Source organism: Odocoileus virginianus, chromosome 2, assembly GCF_023699985.2.
Source record: "Odocoileus virginianus isolate 20LAN1187 ecotype Illinois chromosome 2, Ovbor_1.2, whole genome shotgun sequence".
Lineage (NCBI taxonomy): Eukaryota > Metazoa > Chordata > Mammalia > Artiodactyla > Cervidae > Odocoileus > Odocoileus virginianus.
The window spans coordinates 65,333,928-65,354,590 of record NC_069675.1 but is presented as its reverse complement, the minus strand read 5'-3'; the positions used below and the strand labels follow the sequence as shown (position 1 = coordinate 65,354,590).

Below are 20,663 nucleotides of genomic sequence, written 5' to 3'. Positions count from 1 at the left end.
GGACCACAGGGCCGCACTCTACCATTCCCTGAGAATTCATCCGGGACGAGGCAGGCAGAACCAGGCTCAGTCATCTCCCGCGCCCTGCACAGCACTTTACACCCAGCAATGCCCACATGTCACGGTCTTTGTAGACCAGGACCTGGGGACTGCAGTCGATGAGAAGAGGGATGCAGGGGACCCAAGTCTCGAGTGAAACAAGGGTGCTTTATTTGCAGAAATGCATGTTTATATATCTTCACACAAGGCAGCTTTAGGCAGTAAAAAAAAAAAAAAAAAAATGAGCAAGAACAAAGCCAAGCAAATAACAATCTTCAAAGGACCAGAAAGCATTCAATATCTTGAGTAAGAGGGGCATAACTGAATAGATTACACTTAAGTAAGGTCACTGAAGGGAGTCCCAGCAGGTGCCCTCTCTCATGATCTCAGTCCTGCGAACTGCGTGCAGCTCTGCTCACTCCTGTCTTCTAGGAACTGATAAGGAATAGAGAATCCTTGAGAAATGGCACACAAAAGAAAAGAATAACATATTGGATCCCTTAAAGCTGAACGTCCCCCGACAATTCCCCCTTTTCTATTTTTTCACAACTGGGGGTGACTATAAATACTTTTATGAAAAAGGCCCTGACCAATTGAGTTTGTTTAGTCTGAATAATTTTAGTTGAAAGGCATTGGTATACTACAAATATCACTAGGACAATTATCAGTGTTATAGTTCCAGATCCAATACTATGTGTAATGCTTTGAAACCATCCTTGAGGGTCCAGCCCAGATAATTGATCAGTTAGCTGTTCAGCTAAGCTTTCCTCTTCCAAAGGTTGGAAGAGGGTAGACTCTTAAAGAAGGTTTCAAAAATTTTCTTTTGCAACAATTGTACATTTAAGGAAGCATTATTATGTATATCTTGCAGATGAAATTTGATTTGTTCCCAATTGTAAGCATAATGGTTGAACCAGACAGGAGTGATTCAAACTTGAGTGGAATTCCAATCACAATTTAATAATATTTGTTTTTGTAAATCTATTAATTGATCTCCAACCCATTGGATGGCTGTTTTTAATTCCTGAATTTTATCTTGAACTTTTTCATCTATCTGAACCTGAGTGACCCATATAGTATGAGCATCTTTAGTCCAATTTTGAATAAAGTTTTGTGTTTGAATTGAAGTTTGTAAAGCAATGTCTGCAACAGCAGCAGTGGTGCAAATGGCTGTTAATCTCAAAATGCCAAGAATTAGCCATCCAATGAATCATTTAGATCATCAGAGTAATTTAGTGAGCAACTGAGAGGCAAGTCCTGCCATGGGACCCCAGGGTCCTCCCCAGGGTCGCTGGAGATCTATTGGCAACCACAGAGTACGTCAAGATCAAAGAATCAAAAAGGATTTGTTTTTTAGAGAAATAGAAGAATTAAGACAAGTATACGATTCGTAATCTACACAAATCACAGAACATAAAGTCTTATTAAATTGTAAGTTTCCTATGGCTATAACAAAAGGAAGGGAAACACAAGCTTGTATAAAATATGAATGATTACAACGGAAAGAATAGTTACTATGATTATGACTGGTCTCTGTGAAATATCTAGTCCAAGTTTCAAGTTTTTAAGTACTCGCAGCAAGTTTCCAGACGTCCCATTGTTCAGGCCCAATCTGTTTATTGAGGACGATTTGAGGGAGGGGAGGTGCCATTCCACCATCAAGCCAGCCAAGGAGTCCTTTGTCATGGAAGTGTTTCACTGAACTGTTAGTAACACTCTATGTTACTTGAGTAACATAATCACACTTAGTACTGTTAATATCATCTGGGCAGTTAGATAACCAAATGCCACAGGATCCCCAATCAACAATGGTATAATTGGCCACAAACATTATTTTTTTTTTATTTAGCTTGACATCTATCTCGGTAAACAGGAGTATATTTAAAGTCCTTATAAGTAAACCACTTACATTCCAACTTTTGTCCTATTCCTAGAGTTTTGGTATATTGACATGGTTCTCATAAAAGGACAGGGCAGTAAGCAGTCCAAGCAATGTGCGGAAGTTCTTTTTTGGAGGCAGGACAAAAGTCCATGTTTGTTGAACATGAATACATGATACTGCTGGGCCCATGCATAAAGGAAGGATTTAATAGCCTAGAGAAATGTTAATCAGTCTGCCTTCTTTCTCAGGATGAGAGGGCCCCTCCAGGTTCCAAGGAAAAGGCATACGTATTGAGTCATTAGTGGATTGATCAGTCCTATGTCTGTCCATTTTGTAACCTGCAATAAAGGGGGTTAGGTAGATAAGCCCAATAAGTGTGATTAATCAAGTCAGCCTGAGCAGGGGAAGCAAAAGCAAGCAAAGCAAGCATGGTGACAAAAATATTTTCAGGATTCCAAGGCATTCCCTGCTGAGAAACCAGATTTTCAGTTTGATTAGTAAGGGTCTTTATCTGTCCCCAAATAAGGAGACCATAAGGTCAATGACATCGAGTGCGGCATTTCTCAGAAATTTTTAAAGCTGCCATGGCTTGTATTGGAATCTCCTCCTCCTGGAGATTTCTCCCTTTCTTCTCTATCTTGAGTGCCGGTGGCTCCCCTGGGGCAGATCTTACGAAGAGGGAGCCAACTGATTTCGTTGGGTCCGTCTGGAGAAATACAAGCTACCCCTTTCCCTGTAATATTAATTTTCCAGATTTCCATTGTTTAGTCAATCTGTCTTGACACCAAATGGGCAGAGGAAGGGAGGTGTCCTTCAATGCTTCGAAATGTTTTTCTGTTCTGTCAAAATATCTCGTTGTGGTAAGTTTAAAAAATTTAAAACAAATAAAGCTGTATTAACAGCTTTAACAATATACTATAATTTAATTAACTATAACAATAGTTATAGGCTTAAAGAATATATTGCATTGGAATCTAGTAAAGTCTGCTCTGGATAAGGAAGATAAAACTGTTCCTGTGTATTCCCCCTTTTCAAATTTTTTTATTTGTAGTTTTAGTGTGTGATGTGTTCGTTCAACTATGTCTTGTGCTTGTGGATTATAAGGAATGTCTGTAATATGTTTAATAGAAAATGATTGTAAAAATTGTTTGAATTGCCTAGAAACATAGGCAGGGACATTGTCTGTTTTTATAGAACTAGGTGTTCTCATTACTGCAAAGCAAGCTAACAGGTGGGTTATAACATGTCGTGTAGCTTTTATCAAAATTTGTCAATCATAAGGAGTAAAATTTCCAATAGAAGATGCCATAGCATTTAGAAATTTTTTAGCAAAAGGTGAATGAGGGCTGTATATAGTTATAGCCTTTTTCATTTGTTGCATGTGAGGACAATCACTGTTTCTGTATTGAGGTATTAGTTGTCCTTGAGCATTAATATTTTTTAATACAGGAAAGACAAAATGGTCATTGGCCTCAGAGACTAGAGATTGCAAAGCCAGTAAATCAGAAAGCCTTTGTTGTGAAGGAGAATGAGTGGATTGTCCATTTTCATAAATATGAGTGTGTGTTAGGGGTTTATCATTGTCATCAAAAATAGGATTGTTGGTTTTAGTGTCAAAGAGAGCATCAGAAGAATGATCATCAGATTCATCTTGTCCTTGAATCGAGGGGACCTTCAATTTCATGCCCGTTACAAGAGGAGGAGGAGCACTTGGGATAGCCAGAGCAGGGATGGTGGGAAAGTTTTGAAACATTTTATGTTGCTCTAATTGGACCTTTTGTAAATTCTTATCATCTAATTTATATTCATATAATGAGCGGTCCACTTGTTGAAGAATATCAGGGGGGCTAGAATTGCCTTAAAATGGCAAGATTATGGCTTTAATGAGGGCCCACAAGGGCCAGAAATCTATTGGAATATTATCTCCCCGTCTTGCAGTTCATTTAATTTTTTTTTTTTTTAAACCCAGTTCCAAGTTGGAACTGCCTTCATCAGGGAACCAGGGATTATATTCAACCACTGTTTGGAGACAAGCCTCTATCTGCTGACGTGAAACCGAAAGCCCCTGAACCTTAAATAAACGATGACGTAAAGTAGAAAAGTGGTGGGGGCTTTCCAGCCGTTTGTCCCATAAGCCCGCACTTACCGACCTCCGTAGGTCCTAACAGTCACTCTGTCCACTTGCCAAGGGCTTCACCAGGTCCCTGTTTCGGGCGCCACTTGTCACAGTCTTTGCAGATGGGGACCTGGGGACTGCAGTCAACGAGAAGAGGGACACAGGGGACCCAAGTCTTGAGTGAAACAAGGGTGCTTTATTTGCAGAAATGCATGTTTATATATCTTCATACAAGGCAGCTTTAAGCAGTAGAAAAAAAAATTGAGCAAAAACAAAGCCAAGCAAGTAACAATCTTCAAAGGGCCAGAAAGCATTCAATATCTTGAGTAAGAGGGTCATAACTGAATAGATTACATTTAAGTAAAAGGTCACTGAAGGGAGTCACTGAAAGGAATCCAAGCAGATGCCCTCTCTCATGATCTCGGTCCTGAGAACTGCGTGCCGCTCTGCTCACTCCTGTTTTCCAGGAACTGATAAGGAACAAAGAATCCTTGAGAAACAGCACACAAAAGAAAAGAATAACATTTTGGATCCCTTAAAGCTGAACGTCCCCCAACACCCCCATATAGGTTTGCTGGATGAACAGATGAGCTTGACCCCATGGCCTGGTGCCAGGGAACTGGCCCACTCTGTCTCCCTCTGTTTGACAAGCCTCTCTCCCCACGCTGAGTGGGTGCTCAAAGGGAGATATTCCTTCAAGGAGATCACTGACTTTCTCACTTGCTGACTCCCTCACTGGCACCCCAGCATCAACCAGACCTGTCTTGGCTCTAACACTTAAAAGCTCTGTAGACTTAGGCAAGTTCCACTGGATGCTATAAAACCTCAAGTTCTTCACTGGTAAAATAAGAGTAATCAATACATCATCCAGAAATAATATTCAAAAGAGAACATCTGAACAATCAGTATGGCTCAGATACTGTTTAATAAGAAAGGTGCTAGTCTTAAACACCAAGTATGACTGTACTGGCAAGTACCAGCTAAATCTCACCTGCCTGTCTTATGGTAGGCCTTGGAAAGAACGAATATTTAACACAGGCAGAGCAACTCGCATTTCTCCTGATAGGCAGCTGTTCACCCCTCTCCCCAAGGAAGCTTCTCCCTCCTAGCTTATAATGGTGGTCATGAACAAGTTCCATCACTAGCACTTGCTGCAGGACTCCTGGCAGTCACTTTCACCACTTACTGAGGGCGTGGCCAGAGCTGCCCTCTCCTCCTACCATAGCCAGCTGCTCCCTGAAGACATCCCGGGGGGGCTCTTCCCACATGGTCCTGCCCACATCTGCCCTGGGCAGAAGACAGCTAGAATCTCATTCTACTGGGAATGCATTGTCAACCTACTTGTAGGAAGATGGCTTACTTGCTGGGGAGGGTGGGAGCAGACACTCAAAGCACCCAAACGCCCATCCCATCTCCTCAGATCGGGAAGACAAGGACCAAACCTCAAAGTGCCACAAAAAAAGCAACTTCTTTGGCAATTAACTCCAGCACGTATTTGACAGGGAAAAACGTACAATCCCTTGTGAAAAGAAAGTGTGAAAGTGAAAGTCGCTCAGTCATGTCTGACTGTGACTCCGTGGACTATAGCCCACCAGGCTCTCTGTCCATGGAATACTCCAGGTAAGAATACTGGAGTGTGTAGCCATTCCTTTCTCCAGGGATCTTCTCAACCCAGGGATTGAGCTGAGGTCTCCCACATTGCAGGCAGATTCTTTACCATCTGAGCCACAAGGGAAGCCCATACATCCCCTTACCCCTTATAAAGACTTTGTGCCCATTGGGAAAGACCTGGATCCTGCTCTGGAATAACCCCGACTTCTCCCCTGAAAACACCTAGCACGTCTCACATAGGGTCTGATATGTGACACTCAATTCATCAATTCTCAGGCCCTTTTGAGCCTGGAAGGAAACAAGAAAACCACTTGGTTACAGCTGAACAGACAACGATGCTTAATATGACTGGGGAAAATGGGAAGTCTTGGCACAGAAAGGGAAGAAAGGAAATTGCACGTTATAAAAAGGAATATATATTTAAAAGTAGGAAATATCATAAGTGTGGCTTATTCATGGTTAATAGCAGGTATTTGTTTTTGGTGCTAATAATCTAATTAGTAGTCAATCCAGAGCATCCTTTATTATCAGCTGATCCATAATTACTGCTCCATGCTGAGTATTTTCCCGGCACATGATAGCTTTCAACTCCTCAGTACAAACAACCAAATAATTGGTGCTATTATGCTGGATACTGGACTATTCCTCTCCAAGGGGTGCTGTGGGGGAGGGGTTGTTTTCCATTCACGACAGGCTTTGCATTTTCAGCATCTGTTGATTAAGTCCATGCCATCCCCTCTTTAATCAGTCTGGAGGCATACCGAAAGCTCCTTCACACTCTCGAGAATGTGACAGCTTGAAGACATCCTTTTTTAAAGTTTAACCCTGGGAACAGAAACATCTCCAGTCCTCTGTAGGTTGGACATGTTCACAAGGGATAGCAAACGAAGCTGAAAGCACGGTATATTTCTCTTTGAAAGTGTTGTAAAGTTTCTCCTTGCCTATTGTTTTAAAATGACTTGTCCTGGAAGAGATAGCTTCTGATATAAACTATTTCATTCAACAGCTTCTGGTCTCAACAAGATGTGTGTAATTCTAGGAAGCAGAACAAAGGCCAGCTATAATGACAGGTTGCTAAGGGAAAAATATACTCAGCATCTCTTTTAGGAGACCAGATTCGGTACAACTGTGAGGGGAGAGAAAGAAGCCAGGGTGAACATGGTGAAGTGGGAAGAGGTGGGTTCTGGAGCCAGACAGATCTGGGTTGGAATCCACTTCCTCCACTGGTAAGTGGCATGACCTTGGGAAAGTCACTTAACTTCCCTAAGCCTTGACGTTGCTCACCTGAAGAACAAAGCTACCACTGCCTAATGTATAGAGCTGTTAGGAGAACAGATGTCTGACACAGGAAGCACCTGGCACTCACAGGAGCCCAGGTTCTCTGCTTTTTTGCTGGATGGGGGGTGGCAAGGAAAGCTGGTTTTCTACAAGCCACTAGCTTATGCCATATAATTCCATTCACTGTAAGTAGGGCTTCCCCGGTGGTTCAGTGGTATAGCATCCACCTCCCAATGTAGGAGACACAGGTTCTATCCCTGGGTCAGGAAGATCCTGACCATTCCAGTATTCTTGCCTGGGAAATCACATGGACAGAGAAGCCTAGCAGGCTGCTAGGCTGTCCATGGGATTGCAAAGAGTCGGACAGGACAAAGCAACTAACCAACAACAAATGTAATAAGCCTCCACATCTTAGCCATAAAAAGATAGATTTCAGCCCAGATTCACTATGGAGCTGCTCTAACAGCCGAATTCCTACTGGCAGTTCCCATTGCCTGGGTATCCGTTAGAATTCCCCTCCCTTATCCATCTTCCTATGATTCAGCAACTAAAAGGTTAACTCTTCCAGGTATGGTATTTTGGGTGGCTGGTACCTGTACCACACTAGCTGTGAAACATCTCCCTGTATGTAAAAGGAGGTAGGAATTGGGAAATTGGGAAGATCTATCGAGACATTTCTCCGTTCAGAAACAGAAGCCAGTGGCTACAAGAAGAGTGAAAACTTCTGCACTCTGACCTCAAAGGAGGTGCTAATACCCGGAGTCAGAAGCCACCCACTCAGTTCATTCTTTTCTTTTCGAAGGCCTTATTGAGGTGGCATATGCAAACAGAAAAGAGCAAGCATTCAGTGAATTTCCACAAAGCGAACATACTCAAGTTACAAGCACCCAGATCAAGAAACTAACAGGGTACCAATTCCCCAAATGCGCCCTCCCCGCTCCCCTGCCCCACAGTTTCCCTTCTGGTCACTGAGGCCAAGCAAGGGTCACCATGAAGCTGACTTCAAACACCGCAGGTTAGTTTTGCCTGTTCTTGTACTTTAAATAGAATTCCACAGCCAATTCCTCAGTCGGGAAGATCCACTGGGGAAGGAGAGGCTACCCACTCCAGTATTCTTGGGCTTTCCTGGTGGCTCAGCTGGTAAAGAATCCTTCTGCAATGCGGGTGACCTGGGTTCAATCCCTGGGTTGGGAAGATCCCCTGGAGAAGGGAAAGGCCACCCACTCCAGTATTCTGGCCTGGAAAATCCATGGACTGTACAGTCCATAGGGTCGCAAAGAGTCGGACACGACTGAGCACTTTCACTTTCTTTCCACAGCCTGAAGGCCAAATCTGGCCTGCCACCTGTCTTAGGACACCCTGCAAACTAAGAAAGGCTTTTACATTTGTAAATCTTTGACAATCACGCCAAAAGAGATGTATTTCATGAGATGGGAAAACTACATGAAACTCAAATTTCAGGGCCCATAAATAAAGTTTTACTGGAATACAGCCACGCTCATTTCGTTTACATAATGTCTTTCACTCCACAATATCAGAGTCAAATAGTTACAACAGGAACCACATGATCTTAAAAAAAAAAAAAGATTCTGAGTACATCCCCAACATATGAACCTTCAAATTGCAAACTTTCAAAGATGCAAACGTGCATTCCATCAATGTCAGGCATGAGTGAAACGGCAGCTTGCCCTCGTCTCCTATTGCTGACAGTCCTTCAGCTCTGCCTTCTCCCACCTCCTCTCCTCCTCCAGCCAGTAAATCTTCTTGCCTGTTCACTCGATGCCAGCCCCTGTATGCCAGTTGTTGTATACTGTGCTTTTCAAGGTACTGTACTGTAAGATTCTCTGTCTCTTTGGTCGCTAAGTTGTATCCGACTCCTGTGACCCCAGAGAACCCCTGCCAGGCTCCTCTGTCCATGGGATTATCCAGGCAAGAATAGTGGAGTGGGTTGCCATTTCCTTCTCCAAATTAAAAATATGTTATTTTTTGTATTTTATGTATTATTTGTGTGAAAACTATTATAAACCTATTATAGTACAACACTAAATAGCCGATTATGTTAGTTGGGTATCTAGGCCAACTTTGTTGTACTTAGAGATCAAACTGGACTTACGAATGTGCTCTCAGAATGGAACTTGTTTGTATATAGGGGACTTACTGTATCTGACCCTTTACAGAAAAAAGTGCTGACTTTAATTGGAATGCAAGGCATTCATTGAAATACAAACGCATTTCTTTGGGGTTTATGACTAGGAGTGACATTGCAGGGTCATAGGAATATTAACATATTACACATATGTTCAGCTTTAGAAGACACTGCCCCCAAAATACACACTCAGTTTTAGCAGAAAAGCTAAAACCTGAAGCAAAAGCCATAATCTCAGTGTTAAAAGAGGCAGGGAGAATTACAGAGAGTTTATCTGATCCAGAATTAAACAAATGATTAGAAAACCATCAGGACTTCTGAGAGGAGAAAATATCAGAGTTCTCTAGGTTTATATTTCCTTTCATTCTTACTCCAAGCATATCCTTAAAAAATATTGTCCCCGTTAATGTTGCCATGCTCTGCAGAAATGCAGAGTGGAAAAGTCATGTTTCTGCCCAGGATCCCGCAATACAGACTGTGACATTCAGGCCACATCACAAAAGCATTACCATGAGCTCTCTAGTAGCTTACCAGAATTGCAGACAAAAATACCAGGAAGATATCAGCAACTTCCTGATTTTATGCTGTCATAACTTTAAACACATACATGGGAAGCAGCTCTGTTACCCACACCCAGCCCCCAAAGCAACCACCAAATGGCTGAGCCCTGGCCCTTCAAGGCTGAAGAGCAGGACGCAGGCAGGGAGCTCTCTATCTTTGAGCCGCAAGGCTCTCTCAGGTGATGCTGGGTACCTTCCAAAGTCACTTCCCTGGAGTCACTCCCCCATTTACCTGCCTCACATTTCAAATAGGATGTACGTCCTAGGTTCTTCCAAATGACATTTTTCCTCTTCGAGGGGAATTGCTTCTGATTGTTTAAGAACCACATTCATCACGAAACGGATACAGATCAACAATTTCCGTCTTAATTGCAGGATCCCATTGACTTCTGAGTTGAGCAGCCTCTTAAAGGACAGCAGAGCGTCATTTCCTGCTGTCAAACCTTGCCAGTCCTGGGTGGGGGTTTGGGGGGGGGGGGGTGGTCACTGATACAAAGACAGAGCCAGTGCTGACAATAGGACTGAAGGGCCACGAAAGCCTCTCTCCACTTCTCCCAGGACCGCGAGCCTGCCAGTCCAGCCCAGTATCTTCCCCAACTCACCTGTAGCATGTTTCTTCTGGGTCTGAGACTGAGTTAAACATGGTCTGTCCTGGGAGAAAACACCAAGTCCTGCTGGCCCTTCAGAGACAGGTTGTACAGTTCCCTTAACCTGACCCACCATTCCCCTTTATGTGCAGAAAAGCATTGCTGGTGTTTTATCAGAGGTATCGAGATCATTTTTCAGCAAGAGCATGAGCTCTTTGTCCAGATGAAAATATACACAAAGCACATACACATATAAAAGAACTGCCACTTCCCCTGGAAAAGGAAGCTAGCCAGACATTGAGCATAGCCATGATAGAAACAGCACAGGCTTTACAGTCAGAAGAGTGAGTTCAAGGCCACGTAACGGTTGGGCGAGCTTGCCTGTCTCCTCCCTGTGGCAACCTCAGTTTTCATCCTACTTCAGAGAGTGAGGGTAGCAATAACACCCACCACACGCGGTTGCAGGAAGAATCAAAGGAGGCATTTGTGAATAAAAATGCTCTGTAAACTCTGTAGCATCACACGCAGGGAGGAAGCTCTCTTATCCTCCAGTTTCTGATTCACCTTTAATCATTCAGGTCTTTGAGCAGTCCCTCTGCAGGTGAAGACCACCAGCCCACCACAATCAGGACCTGTCAATTCAGCCCTCAGCTAGCAGCTATCAACTGCCCGTCTATTAACAGCCAATTATCTGGGTGGCTTAATTAATCCATGGACCACGTGATCTGATCTCCCAGAGAGAAACAATGAGCCTGAAACACAAGTGCCAGCTAATTTCTCAATGACCATCAAGGAGTTTGGCCTCCACTATGCCTACACATTGCAGCTGCAAGTGATGGGAGCATAAATATTGATCGGCTCAGTCTCTCTGTGGCTGGGGGGGAAATTAACGATTAGAGTGCTCTCAGAGGAACAACAGGAGCTACATAAATCCTCAGCCTGGGCCATTAGAGGAAAAAAATCCTAATTTCCAAACCTTAGTGAGGACTGAGGAAAGGAACTGATTGCCTCTTGGGAAAGAGCGCGTCAAGATGAGGCGGTCCTACCCACCCTGGAGATGTTCCTCGTGCTCTCCAGGCCGTGAATGAGATGCAGATTGGGTTCAAACAATGTGATCATTAGAAAGAGGCAGCTGGGTGGTGGCTCTCCGGCTGGGCACTCAGATCCAGTGGCAGGAACAAGTGCCTGAGCCGCTTGCCCCTGCATTTCCTTGAAAGATCTCTGTAGTGCTCACAGTTAAGAAGACAAGTGATATGAGGAGAATTTAATTATTTTTTTAAGTGCCTGATCTTGTCTCTGGGAAATGGTAGGCAGAAGAGACTCTGTACTTGAAATTGGCATTGTCCAGAGGCAGTGGTCCGCTGGCCCCTTAATTCCAGCCAAGAGGGCTTGTGCTGATAAACAGCGTCTGAGCAGAATGGCTCGGGGTGGCCAGAGCAGCCACGTCCCTCCTTCGGAAAGAACTGCCTTTGCGTCCAGACCAGCAGCTGGCGAGCTGCTCCTGACCTTGGTCGGAGCCTGCAGGGAGGTACTAAGCTCCCAGGCCTGCAGACTTCTTTCCAGGACTCCTGACCAAGTGCCGTGTGCCTCTCTGCTCTAGGGCCCTCTTGCTTCCCAGAAAATGTAAGTAAGAGAAGGAGGAAGAATGTGATAAAGGGAGGAGGGAAGTGATGGAAAGGAAAGCAGGAGGAAAGAGGACTCCCTGGGAGCCATACACATTCCTCTCACTGTAGACATATCTCCCTTCCTCTTGCCATCAGCTTCCTAGTGTCCACTAGGTCCTGTGATGGCGGAAGCTGCTACCGAATGCAATGGCTGCTGCCCCAAAAGGTCATCTCAGGCCATTTATCCTCAAATACCAAAATGCCAGAGCCAGCAAATTTCAGGAGCTTCTGCAGAATTCCCCAGGGTGTCAGTGTACACATGTGTGTGCATGCGCATGTTTTTCACTGTCCCAAAGGGGTTCTTTCTTAATCAGCTCAACATCTCAGGACTCAGAAACTGATTTAGTGTTTGGTTAACCTAGCGTTTCTGGTAAAATAATTATAAGATAAGTAATAGACTCAGAGTATCCGTGGTATAATTATTTAAAGCCATGAAGTTTCACTTCAGAGTTATTCACAAGTAATGCAAAATAACTCAAACTGCTGGCAAGGCAAGTGGGAGATGGATAGGTAGGGCTGTAGCAAGCTGCTCCCATTTCACAGATGAGGAGACTGAGCCCAGAAAAGACTATCTGAGTGATCCCTGGCACCACCAATGGCAGAAAGAAACACCCGGGCTGCCAGGTGTATTAGAAAAACCAGAAGGCAAATCCACACTTGATTACGACATGATGGGAGCTGCCACAAGAGAGCTGGGGTCTCCATTTCTCGACCCTGGTGCACAGTTTGAGTCTCTGAGGTCCAGAAAAGGAGGGAGGCCAACTACCCAGCTCCGCGTCACTGCAGGCAAGTGGGAAGAGGCAGCAGCCAGCTGTAGAGACTCACTTCCCCAAACAGATGGTGGGTCTATAACACTGATCTCAAGTGGAATGTGCAAAAGTCATAGCGGGGTTCACAGATGCCCCCAGAGAGGGGAGCTTTCTAATTCAGATTCTTTTTCTGAAAAACACATCAGGGACTTCGAAATGCTCTGGAAGAACGACATAACTGTAAACGTTAGAAACTAAACAGGCACAGAAACACATTTCTTCAACTTCAAAATTTGTTCCTGGGTGCCCAATAATGCATAAGACTATTTTGGAAATTTGGGATGGGAGAGGTGTGGGAAAGGATGCAGGCAGAGGAAGCAGACGAGATGGCATGTGAACCTGGCCCTGTAAAGATCTTGGGCCTTAGGCATCAGCCAAGGGTAACCTCATTCTGTCCCTGTTGAGCTAATAAATGACCTCTTATGAGTGGAGATTAGCACTTTTAAATGATACAAACAGATGAGCAACCTTGGAAAAGGGTAGTCTCTAGACAGGCCAGGGAAGCTTGTGACAGGGACATTAATTTCTCCTTCCTTTCTGGTTCTGTCCCTGTGTCTTCTCTGATTGCAGCAAGTATCATTCTGGGCCTCTGGGAAATCTTGAGATGGGGATTCCTGGTCTTTATTTCCAAAAGCACCAGGCAACTTAGGAGAACAAGGGTTTAGGGACAGAGAGAAAGAGAGCGTTCCCCCAACTGACTCAAAGAGATTCCCTTAAAATAGATCTGTGGGTCCCTGGGATACAGTCTGGGGGAGAATACCAGCTGGGACAAGGGTATAACCCCAGGCAGGCCAAAAATGACCCAGGGAAGAGAAATTCCCACGAGCATGATAGGGCTGATCAAGGCAAGAGAGAAGTACAGGGGAGCTCAGGGTTTGGTTTTTTGGTGGGGAGGGGAGGGCGGTGGTTTGGTTTTTTTGTTTTGTTTTAAGCTTGTTAATATCTAGAAAGCAAGGCATGCTATTTCTTGAATACCTGGAGTTCTAACCTGCTAGTTTCATATTTCCCAGCTTCTCACGGTACCCACATCTGGACCATGAAGGCAACATCACCCCCACCACCTTCTCCAGGAATTGCCTTAGATGGGAAATCAGCACAGTGCCTAGTGTGGGCAACAGCACACACAGGCACGAATGTTCAGGAAGGATGAAGGTTCATCTGAAAATGGGCTGTTTCTGGTCGTGCCAGAGTTGAAATTCCCTGAACAGAATCTAAAATATGCCCACAGAGCTTCAGCAGATTATTAGGCCCTCTCTCTAAAATTGATGAATTTTTTTTTTAGTGGAAGAAATTATGTAATAAATGGGGAATACAATAACAGTGCCATATACATAAGGCGTGTGCAGTATGCAAATACTACAGAAAACAAGTTCCTTTCTGACAGTGTTTGCAGTATTTCTAGCACAGCACAAATACATTTACATGGGCCCGAGGCACTTTACTCAAAGCCTTTACATTTCCAATACCTTCCTCCAAAAGTACCCTCAGGCTTCAAATTCTTCTTTTACTAAGCTGTAAACCCCTGGCCTAAATTTAGTTTCTTGAAAATAAGAGACAAATTTGCTGTTTTAAAAAAAAAAATTTCTGTCAGTTATTGTATAATTCTCCAAATGGCAAACAAATGATAGAGGAGAGAAGAAATGGAAACATTTTTCTGTCTTTTTTTTTTTAGTGGTACAGTACTTATTGCTAAAATCCTGTTTAAATTAAAGCATCAAGCTTGTTACATGATTTTCAATTAGGAATTAGAGCTTTGCTGAATTTGGGGGTGGGAATCTCCATAAAAATCAAATCAACATTGAAAAGTCAAACTTATAGAAATCTTTATTTGAGCTATTAATAGAACCAGCCCTTCTTGAAACTAAGAAAAAAATCCAATTATTTTCTTAAACCAAGAGTGCAGCCTGGCTTCTCTATATCACTTGGATTGTGACGGGGCATAGGTTTTATTTTATTATCAGGCCCACTTTGGAGATCCCACTGCCAGGTGAGTGAAGATATTTGCTAACACTGAGGAAGAGAGTCGGGGCCTAGTCCCCAGCAATGGCAACTAGCTGCATGGAATGGACAAGCTGGGAAGTCCCCAGCCAAGGAGCCCGAGCTGTAGCCCTCTCCTGTCCAATCCCTCCACCATTTCAACTTCTCTAAATATTTCGGAGGGAATGGAGCCCACTGCTCTTGCTTTGGAAAATAAACTGAGCCCTCTGCCACACTGGGAAGAGCCCTAGGCAGAGTCCCCATAGCTTCAGACACATCCAAGGCAAGAGTTCCCCCCAGGACTGGGCAGAAGCATCATCTGAGAAACCTGGGGTACTGAACTCACCCAAAAACCAAATTTTTTGCCCTACAATAGACAAATGTCCCTGGATAATTCTTACTGTTGAGGAAACAGTCTCTGCCTTGGCAAAGGATTCCTAGACCAACGGTGCTATTACCACCTGCAACCACCCAATGACGCTGCAGCCTCTCATTGGACCCGTCCCAGCAGGGTTCACTCTGGCCAGCCAGAAGCGCTTCCTCGGCCCCAGATGTCCTCCTCCATAGGTAAGGCAGGGTTCCCTCTAGATGGTTTCCCCACAGATTGCACCAACCTCCCTGGAGGTCTGCAAAGACCAGCACCTAGGGATGAGTCATGAAGTGCTTGGAAAGTAGGTGGGCACCATGCAGCTGTAAACATCCCTGACCTCACCCCATCATCCCCTAGCAAAGACCCAGGCATCCAGGTGGCTTGGTGGCAAAGAAGGAGCACAGGGTGTGGGTGGTTGCCAGGATGATCCAATTCCATTCTTGTGCTGAAACTGCCACTTAATAACAGCCCTGCTATCTTAGGCCAATTGTTTAACCTCATTACTCAATCTCATGTGCATTAAAGTATGATCTGCCTTATTGTTCGTGGTCATTGTGAAGCTTAAATGAGCTAATACATGTGAAATGGAGTTTGTGAATTTGTAAAACCCAATGCAAATGCTAGCTATTGTTATTGCACATGAATGCACATGCTCACACAAGCTTGGACCACCAGAAACTCAAGAAGAATGAAATTATTCGGCCATATTTACACGGGGCCCACTGAACCGCAAAAAAAACCCCATAGACTTGGTATTCTTCATCTAGCTTCCAAACCATCCATCAATAGGCTACTTCAGATTCACATGGGGCCCTTGTAAAAAAAAAAAAAAAAAAAACTGATTCTAGGACCTTCTACCAAAACCCACAGAATCATAATCTCTGCAGTAAATATAAAAACATGTATATTAAACAAGCTCTCTTAGGTGGTTCTGACATGGAGTCAGGTTTGGAATCCTACTGCACTCCTTGGGACCTGACATGCAAATTTCCTGATAGATCACTGATGGAAACAGTTGTTGTGGCGCTGAGAAGGACCTCTCTTTGTCTTTCCATCCCTCCCCTCAGACACACACGCACCAGGATACAGAGGGGTGCTCATCCACCAGACACAAAATACACCCATGAATATACACAACATATATATGTAGACACACAAATGCGTAATATAGGTGAAAGAAGAAACAGACTGACAAGAAAGGGTGACCAACAATAAGAAGTATCAAGACTGTTAAAGTCTAAAGAATTCACGGTTATAAAGGAGACAGAAAATGGGAGTGCGGGGGGAGATGTTAAGACAAAGAGCAAGTGGTCAAAACTAGGAGACCCCCGTTCCATGACTGCACAGCACTATATCTGACATTAGACCACTGCCCCCACCCCATCCCACTACTCATGTTTGCAATTCTGCCTCAACCAGGAAGTTGTGAGAGCCACCCCCAGACAACAGAGGCAGAGTATGATCCTCATAGCAATGCCCAAACCCAGCACAGAGCCTGGCCAGTGGCTGCACTGGATAAAAGTGTGATCAACACACGGCGGGGTGAGAAGAAGCAGGTAAGGAAGAACGACAACGTGCACAAAGGAAGAAACAGATCTCTGGTCCCAGCTCCCAGGAGTAAACCGGAATAAGCAAGTTTAAGGTAATGAAGTTCAACGCAAAACAGAGAGAGTTCCTGTCCCCACAGGCATCATTAACTGCATCACAAAGAGCAGAACCACCCAGGGAATAAGAGGAAAAGCTCCCCAGATCTATGGGCGGGTCCAAAGTGAGTGAGAAAATCGATCCAGTGTGATGAAGGCTGTTGGAAGGCATCCATCTGACCTTGTCACTCCCCTGCTTAGTGTAGCCTCAAGGCCCTCTGGAACCCTCAAGGTCCTACCCAACAGGACTCACACACATTCCCCCCAACCTCATCCCCACCATCAGCCACGTGCTTTGACACTCGGATTGTGCCAAATTCAACCAGCATGCTGTGTCATTCCTCTCGGCCTGTTTGGTGCAATTAACCTCTACCTGAAATGCCCTCCCTACCTAGTGCCAAACCTACTGTTCTTGCTTCTCTACTCAGTTCGCTGTGCCCTCCTCCTTCTCCTCCATTAAGTGCCCAGGCCCCCATGACACCTAGTGCACACTTTTGGTCCTGGTCCATTCCTGAGCAAAGCCCCTGCCCGCAGAGAACAGGTTCTGCATCTCTGTACCCACAGCAGCTAGCACACTGCCTGGCACACAGCAGATCATCAATAAATGCTTGGGGAATTCAATCAAGCATTGGCAAGATTTCAGAGTGTAAGTACCCAAAGACAGTTAAAAGTCAATCTCAGAGGCAACTTGATATAGTGGAAAGATCCTGAACATCAGAGGTCTGAGTTCAAATCAGTAGCATCCTAAGGCAAGACTGAAGCAGTTTCCTAATCTATGGAATAAGGAGAATCCCACCCAACTTCTACAACTATTTAGGAAGCATCCACACGTACCTGCCACCTAGCTGGTCCTCTGCACTGTACTTACGCCCCCTTCTCCCTCTCCCCTCATTATTTTCAGTCTCCTGCTTGGGACCATAAGGTTCTCTAAGGGCTCTTTCACAGTTACTGGACGACCTCTCTGGACCCTGTTCATAAATGTTGCCTGGCTGGTCAGAAAACCCCCCCTGAGGCCCCCTTCTGTGTCCCACGGCCAGGTCTGTGGAAGAAGAAACCGAGGAACCGGGGCTCTGAGTAAAGCTAAGACTGAGCCTGCAGGGAGAGCCCAGTGGCTCCGCTCAGATGAACCGCCTGGGCAGGAGTTGGAAAAGCCACTTAGACTATCATTTTCCCAACTCCCCACCAATACCAAGGCGTTTGTTTTTACAGGCTCTTTAGTGATGTTCAGGGCACATTCACTTCAACTTCCAATGCAGCTGAAGAGATCGAGGACAATTATAAAGCAAGGGTTGCGACAGGCTGGGTGGGCCGGGGCGGCAGCCGCCCGGGAGGCTGCAGGGCGCTCGCCCGCGCCGCACACGCGCGCGCGGAGCACCCCTGGGCCTCCGGCCTCCCCTGCTCCGGCCTGGTAGCTGCGGGAAGGAAGGAGGTCAGCGCGGCCGCCAGACTTCTCTCCGGCGCCAAGCGCCGGACGGCCCTGCCACCCGACCCCAGCCCCCCCGCCCCACCAGCTACTGTCTCGCAGCGTCCACGGACCACCAACCCCCAGGCGGCTCGACCGCTGCGCCCCCGCCGCCCCGGGACCCAGGCGAGCTGTACCCAAGTTAAGAGCCCCGCTCCGCAAGGCAGCGCGCGCCCGCCACCCACACCCACTCCCACTTCCACACAGCGCGGGGCCGGGGATGCCCCTGAGCTTTTGTAAAATCCAGAAATATCACACAGTATCCGCATCCGGCGCCGGGTTACCTGCTCTCAGCACCCAGACCCCCGCCCTGGCTTCCCGGGAGCCCGCAAACCCCGCGCGCGAACTGCGCGCCCTTCTGCCAACCACTGCCCCACTCCCGGCGCACAGCCAAACCCCGTACCTTGGGGGTCTGCACTTCGGGTCCGGTCGGCACCTCCAACTTCTTCTTGGTTACCCAGAAGAACAGCAGCACGGTGATCCAGAGCACCCCGAAGATCGGCAGCACCAGGCGGCGACTCAGGCGCCGCATGGTCCCGCTTGCCTTCTCCTCTGGGCGTCACTGCGCCCCGGGGGCACCCCCTGGCGGTCAGGGTCGGCGGGGCAGGTGTCCTGGAGAGTGCCCTGCTCCTGCGAGCGCCAGCCCCGGGATCCGGAGCAGGAGGGGACCGGCGGGAGCCTGCCAGGCGCCCCGCCCGCTCGGGAGAGCAACGAGCAGAAGGGGGAACCGCGCGGTGCCCCGAGGCGCGGCAGGCGAGGGCCGAGGGGCCGCCAAGCTGGACGACCGCTCCAGCCGGAGAAGCGCGGTGGCCGCCGAGATGCTCCCTGCGCCGCCGCCGCCGCCGCCGCGAAGGAAACTGACTCGAGCTGCGGGGAGGCAGGAATCCGAGGCTGTGCCCGGCACCCCGCGAGGAGCTCGATGGGGAAGAGCTGGAGGGAGGGAGAGAGGGGGAGGGAGGACCGATAGACAGAGCGACTCCGAGGGTGAACCCGGGCGGGAGCGAGCTGGGCTCTGAGAGCGGGCGCTACCGCCGCCCGCCCACCGAGACGCCGCCGCGTGCTGTTCTGGGGCCGCCCGCGCCGAGCCCCGCGCGCAGCTCGGGGGCCATCCTGGGATGGGGCGGGGCGGGGCGGGAACGGTGCGTCCGCGAGACTCGCCGCCCGCAGCTGCACGCCGGGACCCGAAGGCCAGCCGGTGCCCGGAGGAGCGGTGCCCGGGAGGACTTTCCCGCTCGCCGCGGGGGTCTGCACGTGGCGCTCGCAGCCTGGTCCCGCTCTCTGTGCACCCACCCTAGGGGAGCCGGCGCTGGGACCTTAGGACGCTGGCGGGCATGCTGCCTCACCCGGGGGTCATGCTCCTGGCCTTTCAGGGCCAAGGCCGGGTTCAGCCAACTCCCCAGGGTGTTTCTCTGCCCGCCTGCAGGTGCCTGGCAACTTTTTCTGCTTAATGGAACGCTGAGTTGGTCTAAATTTAACTTTAAAGAAATCCTTTTAAAAATTAAGGTGCAATTATCTCCCTTAAGAGTCTTCTCTCCCTGAGGATCAGGGTTCTGTGTTTGCAGAAAGGGGGTGGGGGTGGGGTCCAAAGTTGGGTCAAGGTGACTTGGAGGGAGGCGGGTAGTGGATGCAGAGGGCTATCTTTAAAAAGCCCCTTTCCCCAAATGCCTTTTGGAAGTGCGTTCTCCTTCCTCTTGAAGATTAAAACTACTTGGGTCCAGAGACAGAGCACAGTCTGAACTAGATTCCCACATGTGCCTCAGCTAGGCTGGAATGATGGTGATAACACTGGGTGAGGAGTTCCTGGCCCCAGTCAGCCGCAATAGCTGTGTGAATCATGGAGACCTCAGGAGGCTTAGATTCCTCATCTGTAAAATGGGGACGATTTACAAGTGAATGAATAGTTGTGAAAGCTAAGTGCAAGGTGCCGGTGTTACTTGATCATCTGATCCCTGAAAGAGGCAGAGAAGGACACCTTGCTCTCCCTGGGGAACAGTGCCATCTTATGTGTGGAGCCTGACTTGGAAGAATGCTTATCTCATCAAGTTGTTGGTGAGGTGAAGGTGATGCACCTGCTACTGTAGCCGTCATCCTCTTGGCCTCTCCCTACAGGGCCCAGCATAGGAGGGAGGGCAGGTGTAAAGCAGGGCTCCAGAATCCACTCTTTAGGAAGAGATGCCAGCAAAAAGTGGAGTCAAAAATGGAGGCATCTGCCCCGGTATTTGGTACACTGTCTTTTAGTCAGAGGACAGTCTTTCCTCCTAGGCCCAGCGTGTTCTTGGCTCAGCTGTAGATAAGAAGTTTTGGGTGGGAACAAAGATAGAAAATAAAAAATCCCAGAAAAGCTGAGCACACTTGCCAGCCCATCTCAACATTCAGCTAAGCTCTCAGACCATGACACAGAACCATTCGCCTTATTAGAACTCTGTACTCTGAAAGGTTGGGGTAGGCTCCCCAGCCACTGCTTTGGCTGGGCAGAGGTCCAGGTAGATCACTGTCTGGGAGGACTGGGGGCAGCAGCA

General features: G+C 47.0%; 1 protein-coding gene across 3 annotated transcripts in view; it reads right to left on the bottom strand.

The window, feature by feature from the left end:
• The window catches only part of GALNT14 (polypeptide N-acetylgalactosaminyltransferase 14), a 229,851-nt gene extending 210,536 nt beyond the window's left edge, over window positions 1–19,315 (bottom strand). For 2 of the 3 annotated variants that reach the window (XM_020877825.2, XM_020877829.2), the window contains exon 1: window positions 18,548–19,306. In XM_020877825.2, coding sequence (XP_020733484.2) covers window positions 18,548–18,676 — 129 coding nt within the window. In that variant the 5' untranslated portion in view covers window positions 18,677–19,306. Of the gene's footprint in view, window positions 1–18,547 lie in introns of all 3 variants that reach the window. The other variant, XM_070480760.1, reaches the window with a different exon arrangement.
• Window positions 19,316–20,663: the final 1,348 nt, after the last annotated feature.